This window comes from Monodon monoceros, unplaced genomic scaffold, assembly GCF_005190385.1.
Source record: "Monodon monoceros isolate NGI ecotype Baffin Bay Population unplaced genomic scaffold, NGI_Narwhal_1 Super_Scaffold_20, whole genome shotgun sequence".
Taxonomy (NCBI): Eukaryota; Metazoa; Chordata; class Mammalia; order Artiodactyla; family Monodontidae; genus Monodon; species Monodon monoceros.
In genome coordinates, this window is record NW_021703777.1 from 107,194,189 (window position 1) to 107,214,160 (window position 19,972).

Genomic DNA, 19,972 nt, shown 5'->3' on the forward strand with positions numbered 1-19,972 from the left:
TACAATCGGTGGCTCATCCTCGTGGGTTAAATCGTGGTCCTGCACAGGCTTCTCTGCATTGTGGTTTTGTTCAGTGAAATAGCTGACATGTCCTGATACTAATTTCCTACAGTTTTATTCTTGTCATCTGTATTCTACATTGGCATAGCTTTACATGTATATGGAAAATGTCTTAAGTGACTTTGAGATAGTAAAATAACAGTATTCAATAGAAATCTATCTCCAAGTGAATATGTGTTTTTAAAGAACAAAGTCCAGTCTCAAGCTCAATTGCAGTTTCTGTAACTATGGAGAACTAAAAGAAAGGAGAACTTTAGGAAGATGAGCACTCTGATAAACAATTTTACTAAGCTCTCGAAAGGTTTTTACAGGTTTCTTCTCCTTAAAAACAGAATCAATATGCTATTCCTCCTTTCATCATTTCCTTCTTTCAGATGCGAAAACAGAGGTTATACACGGTTAGAAAGTGGGGAAAGCAAGGTATGAAGCTCAGTTTGGATCCTGTGCTCTGGGGCACTTCCATATAATCTGTCTCCTAGGCAGCTTTTACCTCTGGCCTCCCAGTGGGCTCATTAGCTTTTTAAATTTTTCTTAGTAATTTTATAAGAAAAAAGTTTTGGTAGAAATACCTTCTACTGCTCAATGCATGATCATTTAATAGCCAGTAATCATCCTATCTTTTGTTACCCGTAACTTCTGAACTACCCATCCCTGAAATTTAAAAAAAGGAAGGATGTAACAAGAATTTGTAGTCCAAAACTTGGAGATAAAGAGCCTTTAAAAAATATGTTTAAATTCCATATAATCATTACTTAGGAAAAATATAATGATCTTTTTTTTTTTTTTAATTTAGTGGATACTTTTGCATTTAAATGATCCAATCCGTGAAGGCTAAGGAATGTTCTTTCAACTAGTTTATAGCACTGGGCATTGAAGATTTAGAGTAGCAAACTGTAAAGTTTTTTTTTTTTTTTTAAGGTAATAAAGTTGAGGGAAAAAAGGGAAACTGATAGGTCAGAGTAGTGGGTTTTTTTGTTTGGTTTTTTATAAACGGCGAAAACCACTGTAAAGGGGGAAACTAACATTACAAGAACTATAAGGATGAACTAGAAACTCTAAACTATCTTTTACAAAAGGATCCACATAAATTGAAATATTGTAGGCAGTTTCCACTCATAGTTTAGATCTATATATTGACCTAAGGAGACGTTAAAGGTATAGAATTCCTTGTGAACAGTAATCTGATACGTTTGTGGTCTTCTCTGATCAGTGCCTCTTCTTCTTCCCATGGACAGGCTACTGAAGCCCTGAGACAGGTGCGCCACTCTATCTGCGATGCAAGTAGAGGAATTCGATGAAAAGAAGTAATCTTACATTTTTAAATGTCAGTGAATGTTTCCATTATGTGTTCATTTTGCAACTTAGCAACTGGAACCTTTGTCCCATAGTTCATTTGAATTTGACTGTTTCAATCTCTTGTTAATAAAAAAAAAATGCTTGCAAAACACAGGTATTCTTTGATGTTCTCATTTGAGATTTTCAGTTTGTGGATTCTCGTGGCTTGTTGAGGTTTACTGCTGGAAGGAGCTTGGATACGTCCGTCAGAATCAAAGCTGCTGCTATTACAGTTCAGCATTTAAGAAGCTTTGTCAGCCTGTCCTGTGTCATTCCTGTGCGGAGGTGAAACGGTCAGTGTTCTTGGCTTCACTTTCTTAGGCTTCATTTAGAATCATCTGGTCATTAATTGCTTTTTAAATTCACAGTAGTTGCAAGATATTTATCATGAAATATACTTAAAATTATTATAAAATGTCATTTGAAATGTTTCATCGTAACTAATATTTACTTACTGTTTATCATTTGTCGTCACGTCCTGTTCTAGGCACTTCACATATATATTATTTGTAATCCTATAATCCTAGGAGGTAGCTGTTTTTAATCCCAATTTAATAATAAGGAAACAGGTCCAGAGAGGTTAATTTGCCCAAGTGCACACAGCTAGAAAAGATTTTTTTTAATTAATTTATTTATTTTTGGCTGCGTTGGGTCTTCGTTGCTGTGCGCGGGTTTCCTCTAGTTGGGGTGAGCGGGGGCTACTCTTGATTGCGGTGCGCGGGCTTCTCATTGTGGTGGCTTCCCTTGTTGCGGAGCATGGGCTCTGAGTGCACAGGCTTCAGTAGTTGTGGCTCACAGGCTCTAGAGCGCAGCAGGCTCAGTAGTTGTGGTGCACGGGCTTAGTTGCTCCGTGGCATGTGGGATCTTCCCCGGACCAGGGATCGAACCCGTGTCCCCTGCATTGGCAGGCAGACTCCCAACCACTGCGCCACCAGGGAAGTCCCTAGAAAAGATTTAAGCATCTACTCATAGTAGATCATAAATCTTTATAAATGTACAACTAATGGTATTTAATCCAACATCCAGGATGTCACCTTTTACATGTTTGACTATGGGACAGAAAGGGTAATGATGACACCCTGATTTTAAGAGATTTGCTTAAAAAAATACCAGTGTTTTCAGGTTATATCTTTCAACCTAATCAGATTCAAACTTCCTACACCTTAAGTAGAGCAACACACTGTGATCACCTGCTGGTTTGTATCAGTATCTCCGAAACCTGGAGATGCTGAATTAGCAGTATATTAGTGTGTTTTATTAACAAGCTAAGAATATGCACTAATGTCTTCATAATGAATATCACCAGGTTAAGTATTATGACAAATTCTTAGGACATGTTCTGCGTTTGAGAAACTCTATTCCCAGCAAGACAAGACTGTCAATATAATGAAAGAACAGGGAGTGGTGTTTGCTTTATTCACCGATGCATCCATCCCAAGAACACCTGGCTCCTATGAGGTACCCAAGAGAGACAGGTTTAAGGTCTGGAAATTTCATGTATAGTGCTGGGGAAAAGCTGAGACTAGGAAAGTAGAAAGGATGGCTTCTGAATTCCCAAACTGTCTAAAGGAAAACCTGGGAAAAAGGGGTAGACAAGAGCCTGTTTTTGTATATAAAGTTTTATTGGAACACAGCTATGCCCACTGATGCACTGACGGTGGCTGTTCTCACACTATAGCAGCAGGGTTGACTGCAGCAGAGACAGCAGGCCTGCAAAGCCCAGCATAGTTACTCTCTGGCTCTTTACAGAAAAATTTTACCGACCCCTGAACTAGAACGTGAAAGACAATTCTCAAAGAACACTTCTGTGTTTTTAGGGCTTCAGAAAATTTGTCATGCGAAAAATGAATTAATTCTTAGTAAAGACAGCTCCCTTTGACTTGGATCTTCCCACTTGATAAAGTAAAATAAAGTTTAATTCTTCAGAGAAGGAGCTACATGTAGGTCACATTGTACTTACTTTATGACACGTGAAACTGATTTCTGAGTACCCAGGGGATGACAGCTCAGTGATCAGAGGCAAGACTCTCTGACCTTTTTAGTATTTAAACTGTAGTTTCTCAAATGAGACGTGTCATTTATGTTAAACCTTTATAGATCAGTTATTAACATAGAGTACGAAATTTCTACTCAAGTTCCAAGTTAAATAGATTGGAACTAAAACTAAAGGAATCCAAATTACACATTAGTTTTATTACAAAAGGATTGTAAACGAAATTCAACTGTGTCCCTATGGCTTCCACAGCTCAAATTTGATGGCATTTTGACGCCCAGATAGGTAGGTACCAATGTCATCTGTACAAGAGGATTTTATTCAGATAAACCTTTGATCACATTCAAGGGAAAAAAAGATGTGTGTGTGTGTGCGGGGGGGTTGTTGAGCTTTTTAATAACATGAGCTAATTTCTCTTAGGTAACCAAAGCTGTATATTCTTTGCCTAGAGGGCCAGGCCCGTGTTCGTTCGATGAACTGAGGAGAGCTTCTGTAGTCATTTGCTCTTGCAAGAAGAGCCGGCAGCACCTGTGGGTCGGGGGTTAAAGGAAAGGTACAATGTTCAACTGACAGTGAAGTGCCTGTCATGACCACAAAAAAAGGTATAAATGTCCCACTGACCTTAGCATATAGTTGGCACGTGTTTTGAACTACAACTGAAACAGCACAGGCAAACTACTGCTTCTGAACCAGCAACTCACAAGTTTGTTATCAAAGCCCAAACTTCTAATCATATTCAGCCTCCAGCAGGTTATTAACAAAACATATTACTCAAAATTTACATATCATATTAGTAAGAACTGAATCTTAAAAGTAACATCCAGGACTTCCCTGGCGGTCCAGTGGTTAAGACTCCGAGCTTCCACTGCAGGGGGCACGGGTTCATTCGCTGGTCGGGGAACTAAGATCCTGCATGCCGCATGCCACGTGGCACAGCCAAAAAAAAAAAGGTAACATCTATTATTCCATGAACATGATGATGGTCTGTGAGTGGGACTGCCAGACAGTGTACAGTAACTAACATGCAAGACACTGACAGAATCAAACTTTGCAAGTGTGTAGCCTCTACTGACTAAGAATTAACTGTGTTTTATATTTCTTCCTCAGAATGCCATGTAATAGTTCTTGAAGGCTTTTTTGTTTTAAAGTGAGAGCTAAAGTCCTATATAAAAAGTGATAATTCATATGTAGATTAATTTATATGACCAAGTAAAACAAGTCATCTATAAATTACACAAATGAGCAAGAATGTGAATTTGAAAAATTTAATAAAGAATGAATTTCAGATATTAAAGGAAAACAACGAATTATCAGGTTCCTTTTAAAAACATTATAAAGTTTTATAAAAAGTCACAAAATACAAGTTAAATCAGTCAGGTATTTTGAGTAACCTTGCAATTTACTACAAAAGTCAAGTATTACAAATGCTTGTGGATTTTTATTTATAGGAATTCCCTGAGGATTTCATTTCTACACATATCAAACCCCTTCACCATGTCCAATGTGAGCTGTTTTTTTGTAAAGTTCTCTCATTGGAGCTTAAGACATTTAAAATTGCTGTACCATTTAGATTGCTTCAACCTAGTGATACTTCTTTATATAAAAATACAGATACATAAAACAAAATAGCACCTATCAATCATTTAGATTTTGGAAAGAAATGCAGCTTTTTAGTTAGCATTGAGGCAAAGCAGGGCACCTGCTTCTTTCCAATTGCACTTGGGTCTCTGCAGATCTCCACTCGGCGCCGAGAAACTTTCCGGTTCACCAGCGTGAGGAGTTCTGTGAACTCTAAGGAGGACCCGAATTTTCCCAGCATCTCGCACAAATCTTGAATGTACCATGAGCCATTCACAGTTTCCCGATGAGAATAATAACCTAAAAAAGATAGGAGAGCCACTGAAGTCTTCTGGTCATTTACTGTGACAGAAAAACACCTTTAGAAAGTCTGAGTTCTTAAAAATCCTTGGAGAAGACTAAGATGTGCCGTGATACAGTTTTAAAAGTTTTCTCTGTTGACTATTCTCACGTGGGAAAAACGATTAATTCCATACAGTTCTATAAAAATAGGGTTAATGCTATGTAATTTTCTCCATTTCCTGAAAATTTCCAAGATAGTAGTAACCAGGCAATGATTTCTGAGACACGCGATTAGAAGAAAGAAAAACATAAAATTATTTACTGCAAGAGCAGAGAACAACTGTCATCAGAATAGTTTTGAACGTTTCCCGCGAGCGTTACCACAGCAGCAGTGTCACCATCAGTAACTGACGTATTCTGCTGCTCAAATTCAATATAATTAGCCTTGTAGCTTTACTTAACATAGTTCTCAGGAAGGATTTTTCTATAAGGTATTTTATCCTTTTAGATATCACTCTGATCACAAGGCACAAAGAAGTCCATTAAGCCTCTGAGCTTCACGACCAAATCACATGCCCCATTAGAAAGACCTCAGCCAAATCAAGCCAAGGTGAAACTTACAGGAACTTAGCCAAGAAAGCCAACTCTACACTTGTATTAAACACCCACACACCTTCTGCCACAGAGTAACACATGAGGAAGTCTGCTCCAGCAGGAAGTGCATAAACTGAGGCCGTATCCACCTGGGTTAGGTTGACATCCAGCTTGTTGGTCTGATGATCCACTGCATCCAAAGGGACGACTGGCACATCGTGCTGGTTTCCCCGACATGCCTACGAGACAAGGAGGAAAATCCCCTCCTTTACCTGCCTATTCTTCCCAATGCTTCATGTTCACAGTGAATGTGTGCTTCAGCACGCCTCCACTGCAACATCAACAGAAGCCACTTTATAGGCGCTTCAGAAACAATGCATTCAGGTTTAGAGCAGGCCAAAGCTGACAGGTTTTTTTCCTACTTACGTTTTCCTATAGTTAATGTTGACTGAATGGTACACTGTAAAAGGGAGAGCATCTGTGGTTTTACAGTTTCTTAGGGATTACCCACACCATGGCACCAAGAGTCACCCTTTCTTTTAAAAGCTATAGTATGTGCCTAAGTGTTTCTATATAATCAGGTAATGTATTCCCAGATTGGGTTTTCCTTGCCAAGCGGCCACCATAAATTGTTAAGGGTCAAAATGACACCACATGACCTGAGAGGACATCTATTAATGTGCCTCCTGCCTTTTGCTCCTACTTAAAAGTGAGGGCTCAAATTCTTACTAATTCTGACTCACACAAGGGCTAACCTTAATTTCTACTCAAATAACTATTATGGGCTGCATTTTGTCCCTCCCCGATTTATACACTAAGGAGTTCAATATATAACATATAACCCCCAGTATTTCAAATGTGACTGTATTTGCTGATATGGCCTTTAAAGAGATAATTAAGGTAAAATGAGGTTCTATTGGTGGGCCCTAACCCACTATGACTGGCATCCTTATAAAAAGAGACCAGGACACAGACGTGCACAGAGGAAAGACCATGTGAACAGAAAAGCCACCTCCCAGGCAAGGAGAGAGGCCTCAGAAGAAATCAACCCTGCTGACACCTTGATCTCAGACTTCTAACCTCCAGAACCGCAAGAAAATACATTTCTCTTGTCTAAGCTACCCAGTTTGTGTACAGGCAGACCTCAGAGATATTGCAGATTCGGTTCCAGACTACAGCAACACAGTGAGTATCGCAATAAAGTGAGTCACATGGACTTTCTGGTTTCCCAGTGCATATAAAAGTTATGTTTACACTATACTGTAGTCTATTAAGTGTGCAATAGCATTATGTCTAAAAGTACAGGCCTTAATTAAGAAATACTTTATTGCTAAAAAATGCTAACCATCACCTGAGTCTTCAGCTAGTCATAATCTTTTTGCAATAGTAATGTCAAAATCACAATCATAACAAACATAATGAAAAAGTCTGAACTATGAAAATAACCAAAATATGACACAGAAATGAAGTGAGCAAATGCTGTTGGAAAAATGGCATCAACACAGGGTTGCCACAAACCTTCAATTTGTTTAAAAAAAAAAAACAAAAACACTATCTTCAAAGTGCAATAAAGTGAGGTATGCCTGTACTTTGTTCTGGGAGCCCCAGTAAACTCCATACAGTGCTCTAACAAGATTCTGCTGTAGTATTATAAATGCATGCATCAGTTCTGAAATGGCTGAAGAATTAGAAGCTTTAAAAGAAACAGTGCGGATGGATTTCAGAGTTATCATATAAATAGAAGATCCCTAATATCCTATTTTTTACAGGGAGATTTTGATCTTACATAGTATTAGCAGGCTTATTTTCAGACCTTATTTTCAACTGTCTGTCTTCCTAAATGGAACGTAGAACACATGGAACTCAGTGTTCTACTGCAGCAAGAATAAGAGCCAGCCTTTACCGGGGGCCTGCCGTGTGCCAGGCACCGTTCGAAGTGTTTTTCATATTAGGCCAGATCGTTTTATCCTCTCAGCCACCCCAGGAGCCAGTGCTATTTTATCCCTGTGTCACAGATGAAGAAGCTGAGGCGTAGAGAAATGAAATAACTTGGCAAAACATTTTCCTCCTTTGTGGCCCATGAGTTATTTCCAATTCTCCTGTCTGACAGTGCTGGCCGCTCCCTTTTTCATGAGCAGTCTCACCGGTCATTTCTTTTTTTTTTTTAATATTTTTTTTTTTTTTTGGCTGCATTGGGTCTTCGTTGCTGTGCACAGGCGGGCTTTTCTCACTAGTTTTGGCGAGCAGGGGCTACTCTTTGTTGCGGTGTGCGGGCTTCTCATTGCGGTGGCTTCTCTTGCCGCGGAGCACAGGCTCTAGGCACGCGGGCTTCAGTAGCTGTGGTGTGTGGGCTCAGTAGTTGTGGCTCGCGGGCTCTAGAGCGCAGGCTCAGTAGTTGTGGTGCACGGGCTTAGTTGCTCCGCGACTTGCAGGATCTTAGTTCCCCGACCAGGGATTGAACTCGGCAGTGAGAGCACTAAGTCCTAACCTCTGGACTGCCATGGAATTCCCTCTACACTCGTTTTCCAGGCTATACTTGACATGCGGAAACTCATCTACTCCCATGCCTTCCAGTACCACCCACCCATCCCCTCATTACTCCCAAACTTACTTCTCTAATCCGGGCTGCCTGTCTCAAGTTCTAGACCTGTATCTCCAATGACATGTCTCACAGACACCCCAGTGCAGCTGTCCAAACATGAAACCAGGGAGTCATCCTTGACTTTTTTTTTTTTTTTATAGCCCCCCTACTCCCTTCCTCAAGGTACGGCAGGGTGTGAAACGTGGCTGTGTCCTCCATGCCGTTCATGGAAATAGAGGATTGCAGCCCTGGAACGTGAGGAATTCTCTTTTTTGTTCAGAATCCTTACTGAGGTACCAAATGATGTTATTCAAGCCCCCAAATATTTTTATCCCTAGTACCAGTTTGGCAGTGGGTAACCGCATCTTGGCCTAAGGGAAAATGTGAAAGGACGAAGATGTGAAAGGACGAAGCAAGCTAGGACTAGAAGTCTTTATGCCCACATTCTTCCCACCGGCTAGCACGCTCTCCAGCCCCCAAACCAAACCTGGTCTGAACAGCTGGCCCTGCACTGCACTTGCCCACCAGCAGATGCTCGTCCAGCGGCTCTGCCTTGACACTGGGCTGGGCCAGGGAGCAGCACATTCGTTATTTTGAGTCATTTCCAATGTCAATCCAAGTAATAAAGATACTGAGAATCTTTATGTTAAGAAAGAATTACTAACAGCTCAAACTGCGACTCTGGCTAGGATTCAAAAAGGGCCTTTCCGATTTACTGGAGAAAGTTACTTCCGAAATCAGCTTTAGTTCTTTCTAGTCACATATACAGAACCATGGCCTTGATAATTAAGACTATAACATAATCAGTCTTACCTGAATGATAAATATCTTGGGTTTTCCAACCAGGCTCTGACACTTGTCTCCTTTGAACAAGCCAGTCAGTGTCTGAATTTCAATCTTGGCATCATATGCATAGATGTGGTTGCCTTCACCGTGACTCAGGAAAACACACAAAAAGCAATCAGCGTCTGCATGGCTAGCGGTTGATGCTAAAAAGGCACCCAAAAGTTATTCAGAAATGAAAATAAGGTGCTTCTTATCTACATCTAAAAATTTAATTTCCTAATATTAGAATAAAGTTACATACATACAATTGAGGGAGGGGGAAAATGTATTATAATATAAAATGTCTGTAATGAAACAACTTATTTTAGTATTTAATCAAGCAATAATTTATACCATACTATATCTGATTTTTTAAAAATCCAAATTATTACAGTTCAAAGTAATAGAGGTGAACAGATTTTGTTAGCTCTCCTAAAACACAGAATAATGACATGGAAAACCTAAAGGGATTATTGTGGGGAACGCCCTTAAAAGATCCAAGTCATTTTGGCAATATAAGTTTCTTTGAATCAGCAGAGACCTTTTGGAAAGACCCAAAAACTACTACATAACACCTCCCTATGTGTCGCTGCACCTCCAAGGAGTGCAGCACCTTCACGATATGTCCGCGGCGCTCAGAGCTTCTGAAAGAGTATTAAGACAGGAGAGTGATGTCCTCCAAAGCGGAGGAGCAAGCAAAGTAGAAAACCTGGTAAGCAGCCAGTTGAAATTATTTACAGGTTAAAGAAGAACTCTGGTATGAGGTTCCTTAAAAAAATTAAAAATAGAACTACTGTATCCTGCACTTCCACTTCTGGGTATTTATCCGAAGACAACAAAAACGCTCATTTGAAAAGATATATGAACCCTCATATTCGTTGCAGCAATTATTACAACAGCCAAGATATGGAAGCGACCTAAATGTCCAACAGTGGATGAATGGATAAAAAAGAGATGTGTATATACAGGGGCTTACCATTCAGCCATTAAGAAAAGAAATCTCGCCATTTGCAACAACATGACTGAATCCTGAGAGCATTATGCTAAGTGAGGGAAGGCAGAGAAAGACATGGTCTCACTATATGTGGAATCCAAAACGCCAGCCAGCAAGCAGGCGACCCACCTCAAAGATGCAGAGAAAAGACTGGTGGCTGCTGGGGCAGAGGCAGGGGTGGGGTGGGTGTGGCCAAATGGGGGAGGGGGCAGAGGTACTAACTTCCAGTTACACAAATACGTAAGTGCCTGGGACGTAATGGACAGCATGGTGACTGTAGTTAACAATACGGTATCGCATACTGGAAAGCTGCCGAGAGAGGAGATCTTCAGAAGTCCTCATCACAAGAAAGGCCAGTCTTTGTAAGTACGTATGGTGACAGACGGTCACTACATTTCCTGTGGTGATCGTTTCCCAGTGTATGCAAATATCAAATCATTATGCTGTATACCTGAAACTAGTGTTATATGTCAATTATACCTCAATTTAAAAAAAAAGAGCTCGGAAGAAAGTTTAATTACGTAAATGTTATAATAGTCCATTAACAAATTACTTAAAAATCCATGACATGTAGTGATTAATTACAAACATAAGTTGTTAATTTACCTACTACTGCATAGTGATGTAGAAATTAAGAGATAATGTATATAAATCAACAGTATTATGAAGCCAGTAAAAACTTGGGTATGGAAGGAGTCAATTAAAAAATGACTACCCAGCATCTGTATGTAGTATTTGCATTTTCGGCTTTTAATTGCCAAATGAAAAGATCATTTCATTCATTTCTAGAGTAATAGACTGTAACTAGTGGTATATAGACTGTAACTTTGGAGGCAGAATACTTTGCAAAGGTCTCTAAATCTGGTAGGTAACACAATCAGAGAGGCGCAACCAAAACCTATAACCCATGCTAAATTAATTGACAAGCCTTTTTCACAGTACGGTTAATTATTTGGACCTGTCTTTACACATAGGATAATTGAAAACTACTCAATCCCATCAGAGGAATATGAATAAGAAAACTATTGATACCTACCCTCGTGAATTCTGAGCAGTAGTTCTTCTGCTTTAAGATCATCAAAGCATTTCACTTCAAATCCTAGATCTGAAAACCTGGAGATGATAAATTAAATTGGATGTTAGCTTATGAGCTATTCAAAGCTGCCACATACCCCTAATTATTTGAGGAATCTATACACATTTTTATGACATATAAATTGACTTCTTTAGAGAGAAAGAAAAATCAAATATGACAATGATCATTTTCCTTGATAACCCTCGGTAGGAAGGGATTTATTCATAACTGATTTAAGTTACAGTACTGCCATCTACTATGCAGATAGACTTATAACAATGCAAAGAATGTTAACATTTAATAGAACAGGATTAGGGGGGAAATTCAGGCAAGTTCTTAAGGGAGGCTGTGCCCAAATGAGGTTCATCCTCAAATACTCTTGCTCTGTCTGTTATTTCATCAGTGTGGACAAGTTTTGATAAGTAGTTATCACTTAAGTATCTCACCATCTCGACATATAGATCAAACCATACTACCTGCGCTTAAGACTGTCTCTGTCGGCGCTGGTGCCCTGCCTGTCTGGTAGGGTTAAGTGCCAGAAGAACCTCTCATGATTGAAGATTAAAGCAATTCCTCTCCTCTTGTGGTCCATTTTGTACGTTTCTGCCGGATCAAACACTTCTCTGTTTATGAAAAGTTGTAAAAACAATCACTTAAGTCATATTAAATAAAGAGCTCCTCCAAGCCCAAGATCAACATATAGAGTAGATAGAGGTCTGCTGCGTCCACCTCCTCTGCCAGGCGGACAGACCACTGGTGTGCCCCAGGGAAGCCTCCCAGCCACACTGGCAAGGAAAGTCCTGAAATATTGGGTGGGCCAAAAAGTTCCTTCGGAATTTAAGTAAAAGACAGACACATTTTCCATCTTCACCAAGAACTTTACTGAACAACATATTCACCGTTTTGTTGCACCACCTTCTGCCATTTTTCAGGCAACTTCAATTCCATCTTCTCAAAACTTTTTATCTTTTTGAGCAAAGAACTGTTCCAGGTGCATTTTACAGTCTACCAGGGAATTGAAATTTTTTCCATTAAGAGAAGTTTGTAAAGACTGAAATAAATGGAGATCTGAAGGCGCAATGTCTGGTGAATACGGCAGATGAATCAGAACTTCCCAGCCAAGCTGTAACAGTTTTTGCCTGGTCATCAGAGGAACATGCAGTCTTGCGTTATCCTGATGGAAGATCAGGCATTTTCTGTTGACTAGTTCTGGACGCTTTCATCGAGTGCTGCTTTCCAACTGGGAGCAGTACTTGTTGGAATGAATCGTTTGGTTTTCCGGAAGGAGCTCATAATACAGAACTCCCTTCCAATCCCACCACAGACACAACATCACCTTCTTTGGAATGAAGACCGGCCTTTAGTGTGGTTGATGGTGGCCCATTTTGCTTGCCCCACGATCTCTTCCATTCCACATTATTGCACAGTATCCACTCTTCATCGCCCATCACAATTTGTTTTAAAAATGGAACGTTTTCATTACGTAAAGAATCGCATGCGGAAATACGGTCAAGAAGGTTTTTTTCACTTGACTTATGTGGAACCCAAACATCGAAGTGACTGACATAACCAAGCTGGTGCAGGTGATTTTCAGTGCTTGATTTGGGTATTTTGAGTATGTCGGCTCTCTCCCGCGTGGTATAACGTTGACTGTGCTCAATTAATGTCTCGATTTGATCGCTGTCAACGTCAACTGGTCTACCCGACCGTGGAGCATCGTCCAGCGAGCAATCTGCAGCACGAAACTTCGCAAACCACTTCCGACACGTTCGATCAGCCACAGCACCTTCTCCATACGCTGCACAAATCTTTTTTTGCCTTCCGGTTGCATTTTTACCTTTCTTGAAATAATAAAGCATAATATGTTGGAAATGTTGCTTTTTCCCTTCCATCTTCCATATTAAAATGGCTACACAAAAATTCACCAATTTTGGTAAGTCTTTTTTCAAATGCATGCTGATATGACGGCTGTCACAATACAATCTAACAAAATTGTTTTGAATGAAGTTAAAGACAACTAAGTGCTACTAGAGCCATCGAACGGAAAAAAGCAAACAAGCTTTTTGGCCCACCCAATGCTCCTGTACCAACGGGTAACAGCAGCCATGCTGAGCACCCCTACGCCCACCCCAGTCCCTCTGCATGGGTGTCTTTCCCCCAGGTCTCCAGGAGTCAGCGACCAAGGACAACGGCCTGGCCCAGGCCTAGCCCCAGGGCCCATGCCATCCCAATTGTTCAGTATTTTGACCCTCAGTCTAGGTCCCTTCACAGCCAGGGGCAGCACACCTATACTAACCTGCACATCTACAAACCAACCCTCCAAATGCTAAAACCTGACATTCTCAGTTCTGCTTTCTAGCTCCCAGGTCCCTTTCTTGCTTTGATTTCTATAGGCTGATCATGATCAAAGGAAAAGACCTTTACTGGTAAAGAGCACATTTTTACCTCGTAGGGAAGGCATCTGTTTCTGTCATGTTTTGTTCACCTATTAAAAAAAAGTTGGGTTTTGTTAATATACTTTTTGACTTTTGGTCATAAAACACATCAGGAACTCCCAGCTGCCTTGACTCCTATACTCTTAAGCCCCTTCTGTCTTGGTTAGTTTAAAGGTCAAAGTATGTGAGAAGGAGTATGGGAGAAGGAAGGGAAAGTGCTATGAATAATAAACAAATTAGAGTGGCATGGACTTAGATACACTACCAAATGTAAAACAGATAGCAAGTGAGAAGCAGCTGCATAGCACAGGAAGATCAGCTCGGTGCTTTGTGACCACCTAGAGAGGTGGGATAGGGAGGGTGGGAGGGAGGGAGATGCAAGAGGGAGGGGATATGGGGATATATGTATACGTATAGCTGATTTACTTTGTTATAGAGCAGAAACTAACACACCATTGTAAAGCAATTATACTCCAATAAAGATGTTAAAAAAATAAATAACTATAAGTTAACAGCTCAATTTTTTCTCACCCCCAACTCTTACATGCAAAATAAAACAGATTAGAAATGGAGAAAATTTTTTTAAATTTTTTTAATGGAGAAAATATTAAACACATTCGTTGCAAAATATGTCTAAAGTAACAAATGTAGCTCTGTGATTATACAGCTCAAATGAAATATGAAATTGCTTGATATTGCAGAAAATGTTTTTGCAAATATTCTCTGAAACAGAGAAGGGATTAAGTCAAGCAAGAGAACTGAACAGAGCGTGGTTAATACTGGATTACCCTGCCACCTGGAAGAGGTACACGTTTGGTGGAGGAAGGGAAAGGGCAAAGGCTCAGACTTTGATCTCCTGAATGACACATGTGCACTTACGACCCTGTAATCGGGACCCTCTGCTCCTGACCCACGAACAGACTTCCCCACCCCCGAGACAGCCTCTCACTGAATCCCTCTCTACTCCCGGGAACAGTGCTGTGCAACAGAGCTCTCTGCAATGACAGAATTCCCTACACCAGAGCTGTCCCATAGGGCAGCCACTGGCCACATGTGGTCTTGAGCACTTGAAATGTGGCTAGTGTAACTGAGGAACTCAGTTAATTAAATTAATTTAAACGTGTGGCCCGTGGCTTCTGTACTGGACAGCACAGTCTAAGCATCTTCTACAAGGGCCCATACGCTCATAAATCTGTTTTTACCTGATAAACTTAAGAGCTTAAGAGGGGAGGGGAGAGAAGGTAATAAAATATCAACAGTATAGCAAGATGCACCTCTCAGTTGAGGTCTTTGAAGGAAGCGCAACAGACCCTAAGGGTAGACTCCTACCCATCATCTCCTAGTCAAGAGGGTGGGGTCCCCCTCTCTCCTTGGAGTCTTCTCCCTGACGCCTGACTGTTCTAACCTCGCATCTCCTCACTGACAAAAATCCGCCCAGGGAGGGAGGATGAGGTGAGATGGGGAATTCAACTCCAGGGCCCTTTACCAGTCACTCTCAGCCTGTTCGTCACGTAATGCAGCCAGCATTCCAGCCAAGACCCCACAGCGGCCTTCCCCTTCCCCTTCCCCTTCCCCCTCCCCTGTGCCATAGGCTCCAATCAGTTTTTCTTAACCTTTTGCATCAGTTCCTGGCCTGGGTGATAAAATGCAGATTCCTCGATCCTAACCCTGACTTACAGAATCAGAATCCTGGGAAAGGTGACAATCTGCATTTTTAACAAGGTGATTTTTACTCACACCAAAGATGAGTCAAAAGCAGCCTCTAGCGCATCCTCCCCACACTCCCAAAGTTTCCGTGCTACCCCACATCCTGCTCTAAGGTGGATACTTCATATTCCACACGCTGCTTTACTGGGAATACTTCCTACCAAGCGATCCTCTATCCAGGGGGACTTCCCTACTGTATAGCTGCTCTACTGGGGGATTTCCTACTCCACGCAGTGTTCTGAAAGGGATCCCACCGACTCCACCCACTGCTCTACTAAAGGTCACATGGTAGCTCATACACTGTTCCACCAGAACACTTCCTCCTCCACACACTCATGCTGTACACGCTGTCCTCCCAGGGACAGTGCTTACTCCACACACTTCTCTACTAGAACACTTGCTGCTCTGCACACTCGACCCTGGGGATCCTTCCTACCACGCACAGTGCTCTCCAGGGATCCACAAACTCCTCTACCCAGAATACTTCCTGTACCACACACCAGTCTACTATGAAATCTCCAGCCCTACTCCACTAGCAGGGCACTTCCTTCTCCACACACTGCTCTACTGGGGACACGTCCTACCCCACACACTGCTGTACAGCTGATGCTTCCTAATAAGACACCCCTCTACTTGGGATGCTGACCCCGTGAGCACACGGCTCTCTGGGGGATACTTCCGATTCCACAGTTATGCCCAGGATACCTCCTCCTACACACCCCGTTCTACCAGGGTTACTTCCTGTGCCACACAGTGTTCTACCCGGGATACAGAAACTGCTCTACTCGGAATACTTCCGACTGCACACAGTGATAAACCGGGATGCTTCGTGGTCCACACACTGCTCTGCTACGGATACTTGGACTCCACGTACTGCCCTACCTAGGACACAACCTATTCCACACCATGCTCTATCCTGGAGACTTCCTACTTCACACACTGACCTACCAAGGTTACCTGGAAGCACCCACACACCGCTCTCCCCGGGACACGTCCTACTCTTCTTACTCTACAGATCACTCTACCCAGAATTCTCCCCACTCCACACACTGCTCTACGGAGGATACTTCCTTCTCCGCACACTTTCCACCGGCGATACTTCTGGCTCCACTCAGTGCTCGCCCGAGGATACATCCTACCTTTCCTGCTCCACACACTGCTCTCTGTGACATACTGCTTACTAGGACGGGGCTCCACCGGAGCAGAGTTCCTTAATAGAGAGACCTCTTTACCGGGATACCTCCTCCTCAACAGCGCTGTGCCCAGGGACACTTCCCTCCTGCACTCAGTGCTCACCTAGGGCACTTCCTGCCCCCACGCACGGCTCCACTGAATGTACATCCTACGCTTCCCACTCCACAAACAGCCATACCCAGAATGCTTCCTACTCCACACGCTGTTCTCCTGGGATACTTCCCACTCCACACGGCTCTAATGGGGCATGCTTCCCGCTAAGACTCCCCGCTACTCAGGGATGCTGCCCTTCTGAACACACTGCTCTTCGAGCGCATAAACAACTCCACCCAGAAGATTTCCTACAACGCACTGATACATCATGATACTTTCTAGTCCACACGCTGCTCCCCCTGGGACACTTCCCACTTCTGACAATGCTCCACTGGGGATACTTCTACACCCTGCTCTTCCTAGGCTACGTCCTACTCACACACTGTTCTAACTGGGATTCCTCCTGCCCCACAACTGCTCTCCCCCGAAGAGCTCCACACCCTGTCTACCGGGGTAACTTCCTGCTCCCCACACTGCCCTACCAGAGCAGTGCAGGGTTTTCTCTCCTTCCATTTTCAAAAGCTTTTGTTCCGGGATCCTTTTAATAACCTCACGTGCTTATCATTAAACCACTTATACAATAAAGAAATAGAACCACTCAAACTAAACACATGAAATCCATATCTGAAAGCCAATCACCTCCTTCACCCGCCAAGAACCTGCACAGGCTGGAGAGCACCTGAGTCTCTTCTGTGATGCCCAGAGTAGTGGCAGACCCAGCAGTTCACCTCTCCCAGCTTTTGCACCTTGTTGGCTAGTGAGCCTAAAGCAGCTTGAAGTGTCCCTGGCGGAAGCTGTGCCAACTGGCCGGTCACCAAACTAACTCAAGACCTTGAGGGTGAAAGCATTGGAGAGGTACACCCGACTAGGTCTTTCAAGTTCCTTTTTCACAGTCTGAGGAAGGAGCTTCACAATTCTCCTGGGCTGGATGTAATTTATGCTGTGCATTTGGGTCATCTCAAATACTGCCCTCAGCTTACAGACTTAGGAAAGATGGCCAGTTTTAAGTAGCTCAAGATTAATTTGTTTAAAATGACATTCAATTTCAAAGTAAACAGATAGGACAATCTCAGTGAGGCATTTTTTAAAGGTTTTTTTTTTGTTGTCACTGTTAACATGATAGATGTAGAAAGACACTGGGCTGTGAAAACTTCAGTTCTGATCCTCACAGGCTCTAACCTTCACTCTGCTATAAACAGACACCCTGTATCCTGCAATACCAATTACTGACCAAGTCCAGCTGCCACTCTGTTCTAGCAGTTTGTTGAATCAGAACAGAAAGCTATGAAGACAGACATTAGAACTGAGGTTCCAATACTTTTCCTGGAGTTGATCAATTTTACCCTGCTTCCAGAGAACATACAATGCGACTCTGTCGCAGTCACTTTAAACTGCATGTACCTAGCAGACCAGCTTTCAGGAAGGGTGTGCTTTAACAAGTATCATCGTACTGCATGAGTACAAACAAACTGGCTTCGTTGACATGGAGAAAATAAATCTTAATGAGGGAGATTCCCTATATAACATTTACAAATTCCTGTTCATTGGCAATCTTTTCATCAAAAATGGTTCCAAAAAAAAAAAAAAAGGTTCCGCCACTAAACCTGACTCTTGACCTCTTCTCCCCTCTCCTTGCCTCTGATTTAAGCAATTTTCCTCTCCACCATAATGCAACCACGACCTCTTTGCTCCTTAAACAAGTTTAATTTTTACAAAACCAATCAATCATTCCTTTTTCCTCCACACCTTAATCTGTTAATGCCCCCAGCTACCATTTGTTGATGGCGTGGCACTTTAGATAACTTTATCTCACTCTGCTCCACAGGCTCTGTGAGACAGAGAAAGTGCAAGAGATTTGTCCAAGGTCAGTGCCCTGGAGTTGGTACTGAAGACCCCGTTCTGACTGTAGATTCCAAAGTCCCTACACTCCCTGTCACCATGTTAAAACCGCTCCCACCAGAGAGAGACCAAAAACCTTTCTAAACTAAGCGTTTGTTCATTTCTCCCAACTTCTTCAGCATCTACTGTCGTCATCTTCATTCACTGCAGTATCTGTGAAAATCTACCCACATTCCCTATCAACAATTGATTAATCCTACTTTGAGTGACTCATGTCAGGCCTGGAACACACTGGAAAAGGGGTGGGGTGGGGATTGAAAAGGGAGCAAGTAGGAAAAGGAAGGAAGCCATAAAAAGAATGGTGGGCGACATGCGGTGACTAGCGGTCCCTCAAGCATCTTGGACCCCTGCCCCAGCTTCCCACCCCTCACCACTGGTTCCAAAAGGGCAATGGCCACTGGACCTCGCACTGTCCATCAGGGTAATGCCACTTCCTCCTGAACAACCATGGTGACTTTTACAACTTGCCTCTGGGGCAAAAGGCTTGTTTTGTGCGGCGAAGAATAAAAAGCTCTGAAATAAAGGCGCTCTGCATCGACTGACTGCCAGCGCTTCAAACCACCCCCCACTTTCTTTTTTTTTTTTTTTACTATGGCCAGAATTTCTAAACCTTATCAGTAAAATAATAAGTGACAGGGAAGATCGTTCTAAAGCATGCGTTTAGCAGTTGATCATTTTGTAGAGAATAGTTACTGTGGCTTTAACTTAAATTCACGAACAACTGCAGGTTTCCTGGAGGCAGGAGAGCCATAGCGGCTGTGCAGCCGCCGACGCCTGGACTTCGTCTCCAGGTTCAGAGCGGGCAAGCCCGGGGGCCTCTCTGCCCGAGCACTGCCTCGGGCCGGTCACGCTCCATTGTTACTGCAGGCAACCACTTCTTTTAACTGAGAAGTGAGAAAACAAAACAAGATCCAACCTCCAAAAGTTAACTTTCTTATGACCAGGCGCAGTTAAAGTTTAAATAGCCCCGACGGTTAGAGAGAGATCAGCGCCCGGAGGACAAAAGCGGCCAGGGCACGCCCCAGCGCTCGGCGCCGCCACCAGGGACCGCAAGGAGGCGGCGGCTAGGTTCCCGAGTTGTTTTTCTGAGCCCAGAAGTTAAGCTGCGCCCACCGGACCTGAGCGCTTCCCTCCAAGACCCTCAGCTTCTTCTGGCCGCCGAGGAAAACCGGAGGAGCCCGCGTCCCCGTCCCCGCCCCCGCCTGCGCGCCCCCCCGCCCCGGTACCCGCCGCCTACCTGCACCGCGAGCCCCGCGGAGCCCTGGCACCGAACTCATCGCGGTAGAGCGCGCAGCACCGACGCCCGGGCGCCCTCCTCTTCCTGAAG

General features: G+C 42.9%; 2 protein-coding genes across 5 annotated transcripts in view; one reads left to right on the forward strand and one right to left on the reverse strand.

The window, feature by feature from the left end:
• MCUB (mitochondrial calcium uniporter dominant negative beta subunit) overlaps window positions 1–1,507 on the forward strand; it is an 89,135-nt gene extending 87,628 nt beyond the window's left edge. The window contains 2 exon segments of the mRNA XM_029235314.1: window positions 1,296–1,333; window positions 1,335–1,507. Coding sequence (XP_029091147.1) covers window positions 1,296–1,333; window positions 1,335–1,368 — 72 coding nt within the window. The 3' untranslated portion in view covers window positions 1,369–1,507.
• A 3,132-nt stretch (window positions 1,508–4,639) lies between these two features.
• Window positions 4,640–19,972, reverse strand: CASP6 (caspase 6). 4 transcript variants are annotated; one of them, XM_029235600.1, is made up of 7 exons: window positions 19,883–19,972; window positions 13,763–13,802; window positions 11,794–11,940; window positions 11,279–11,355; window positions 9,237–9,412; window positions 5,922–6,081; window positions 4,640–5,266 (listed from the first exon to the last, which is right to left on the reverse strand). In XM_029235600.1, the coding sequence occupies exons 1-7, from the start codon at window positions 19,920–19,922 to the stop codon at window positions 5,028–5,030; spliced, it is 879 nt and encodes a 292-aa protein (XP_029091433.1). In that variant the 5' UTR covers window positions 19,923–19,972; the 3' UTR covers window positions 4,640–5,027. The 4 variants fall into 4 exon arrangements, with proteins under 4 accessions (XP_029091433.1, XP_029091432.1, XP_029091434.1 ...); XM_029235599.1 differs by lacking the exon at window positions 19,883–19,972 and adding an exon at window positions 19,351–19,792; XM_029235601.1 differs by lacking the exon at window positions 19,883–19,972 and adding an exon at window positions 15,366–19,792.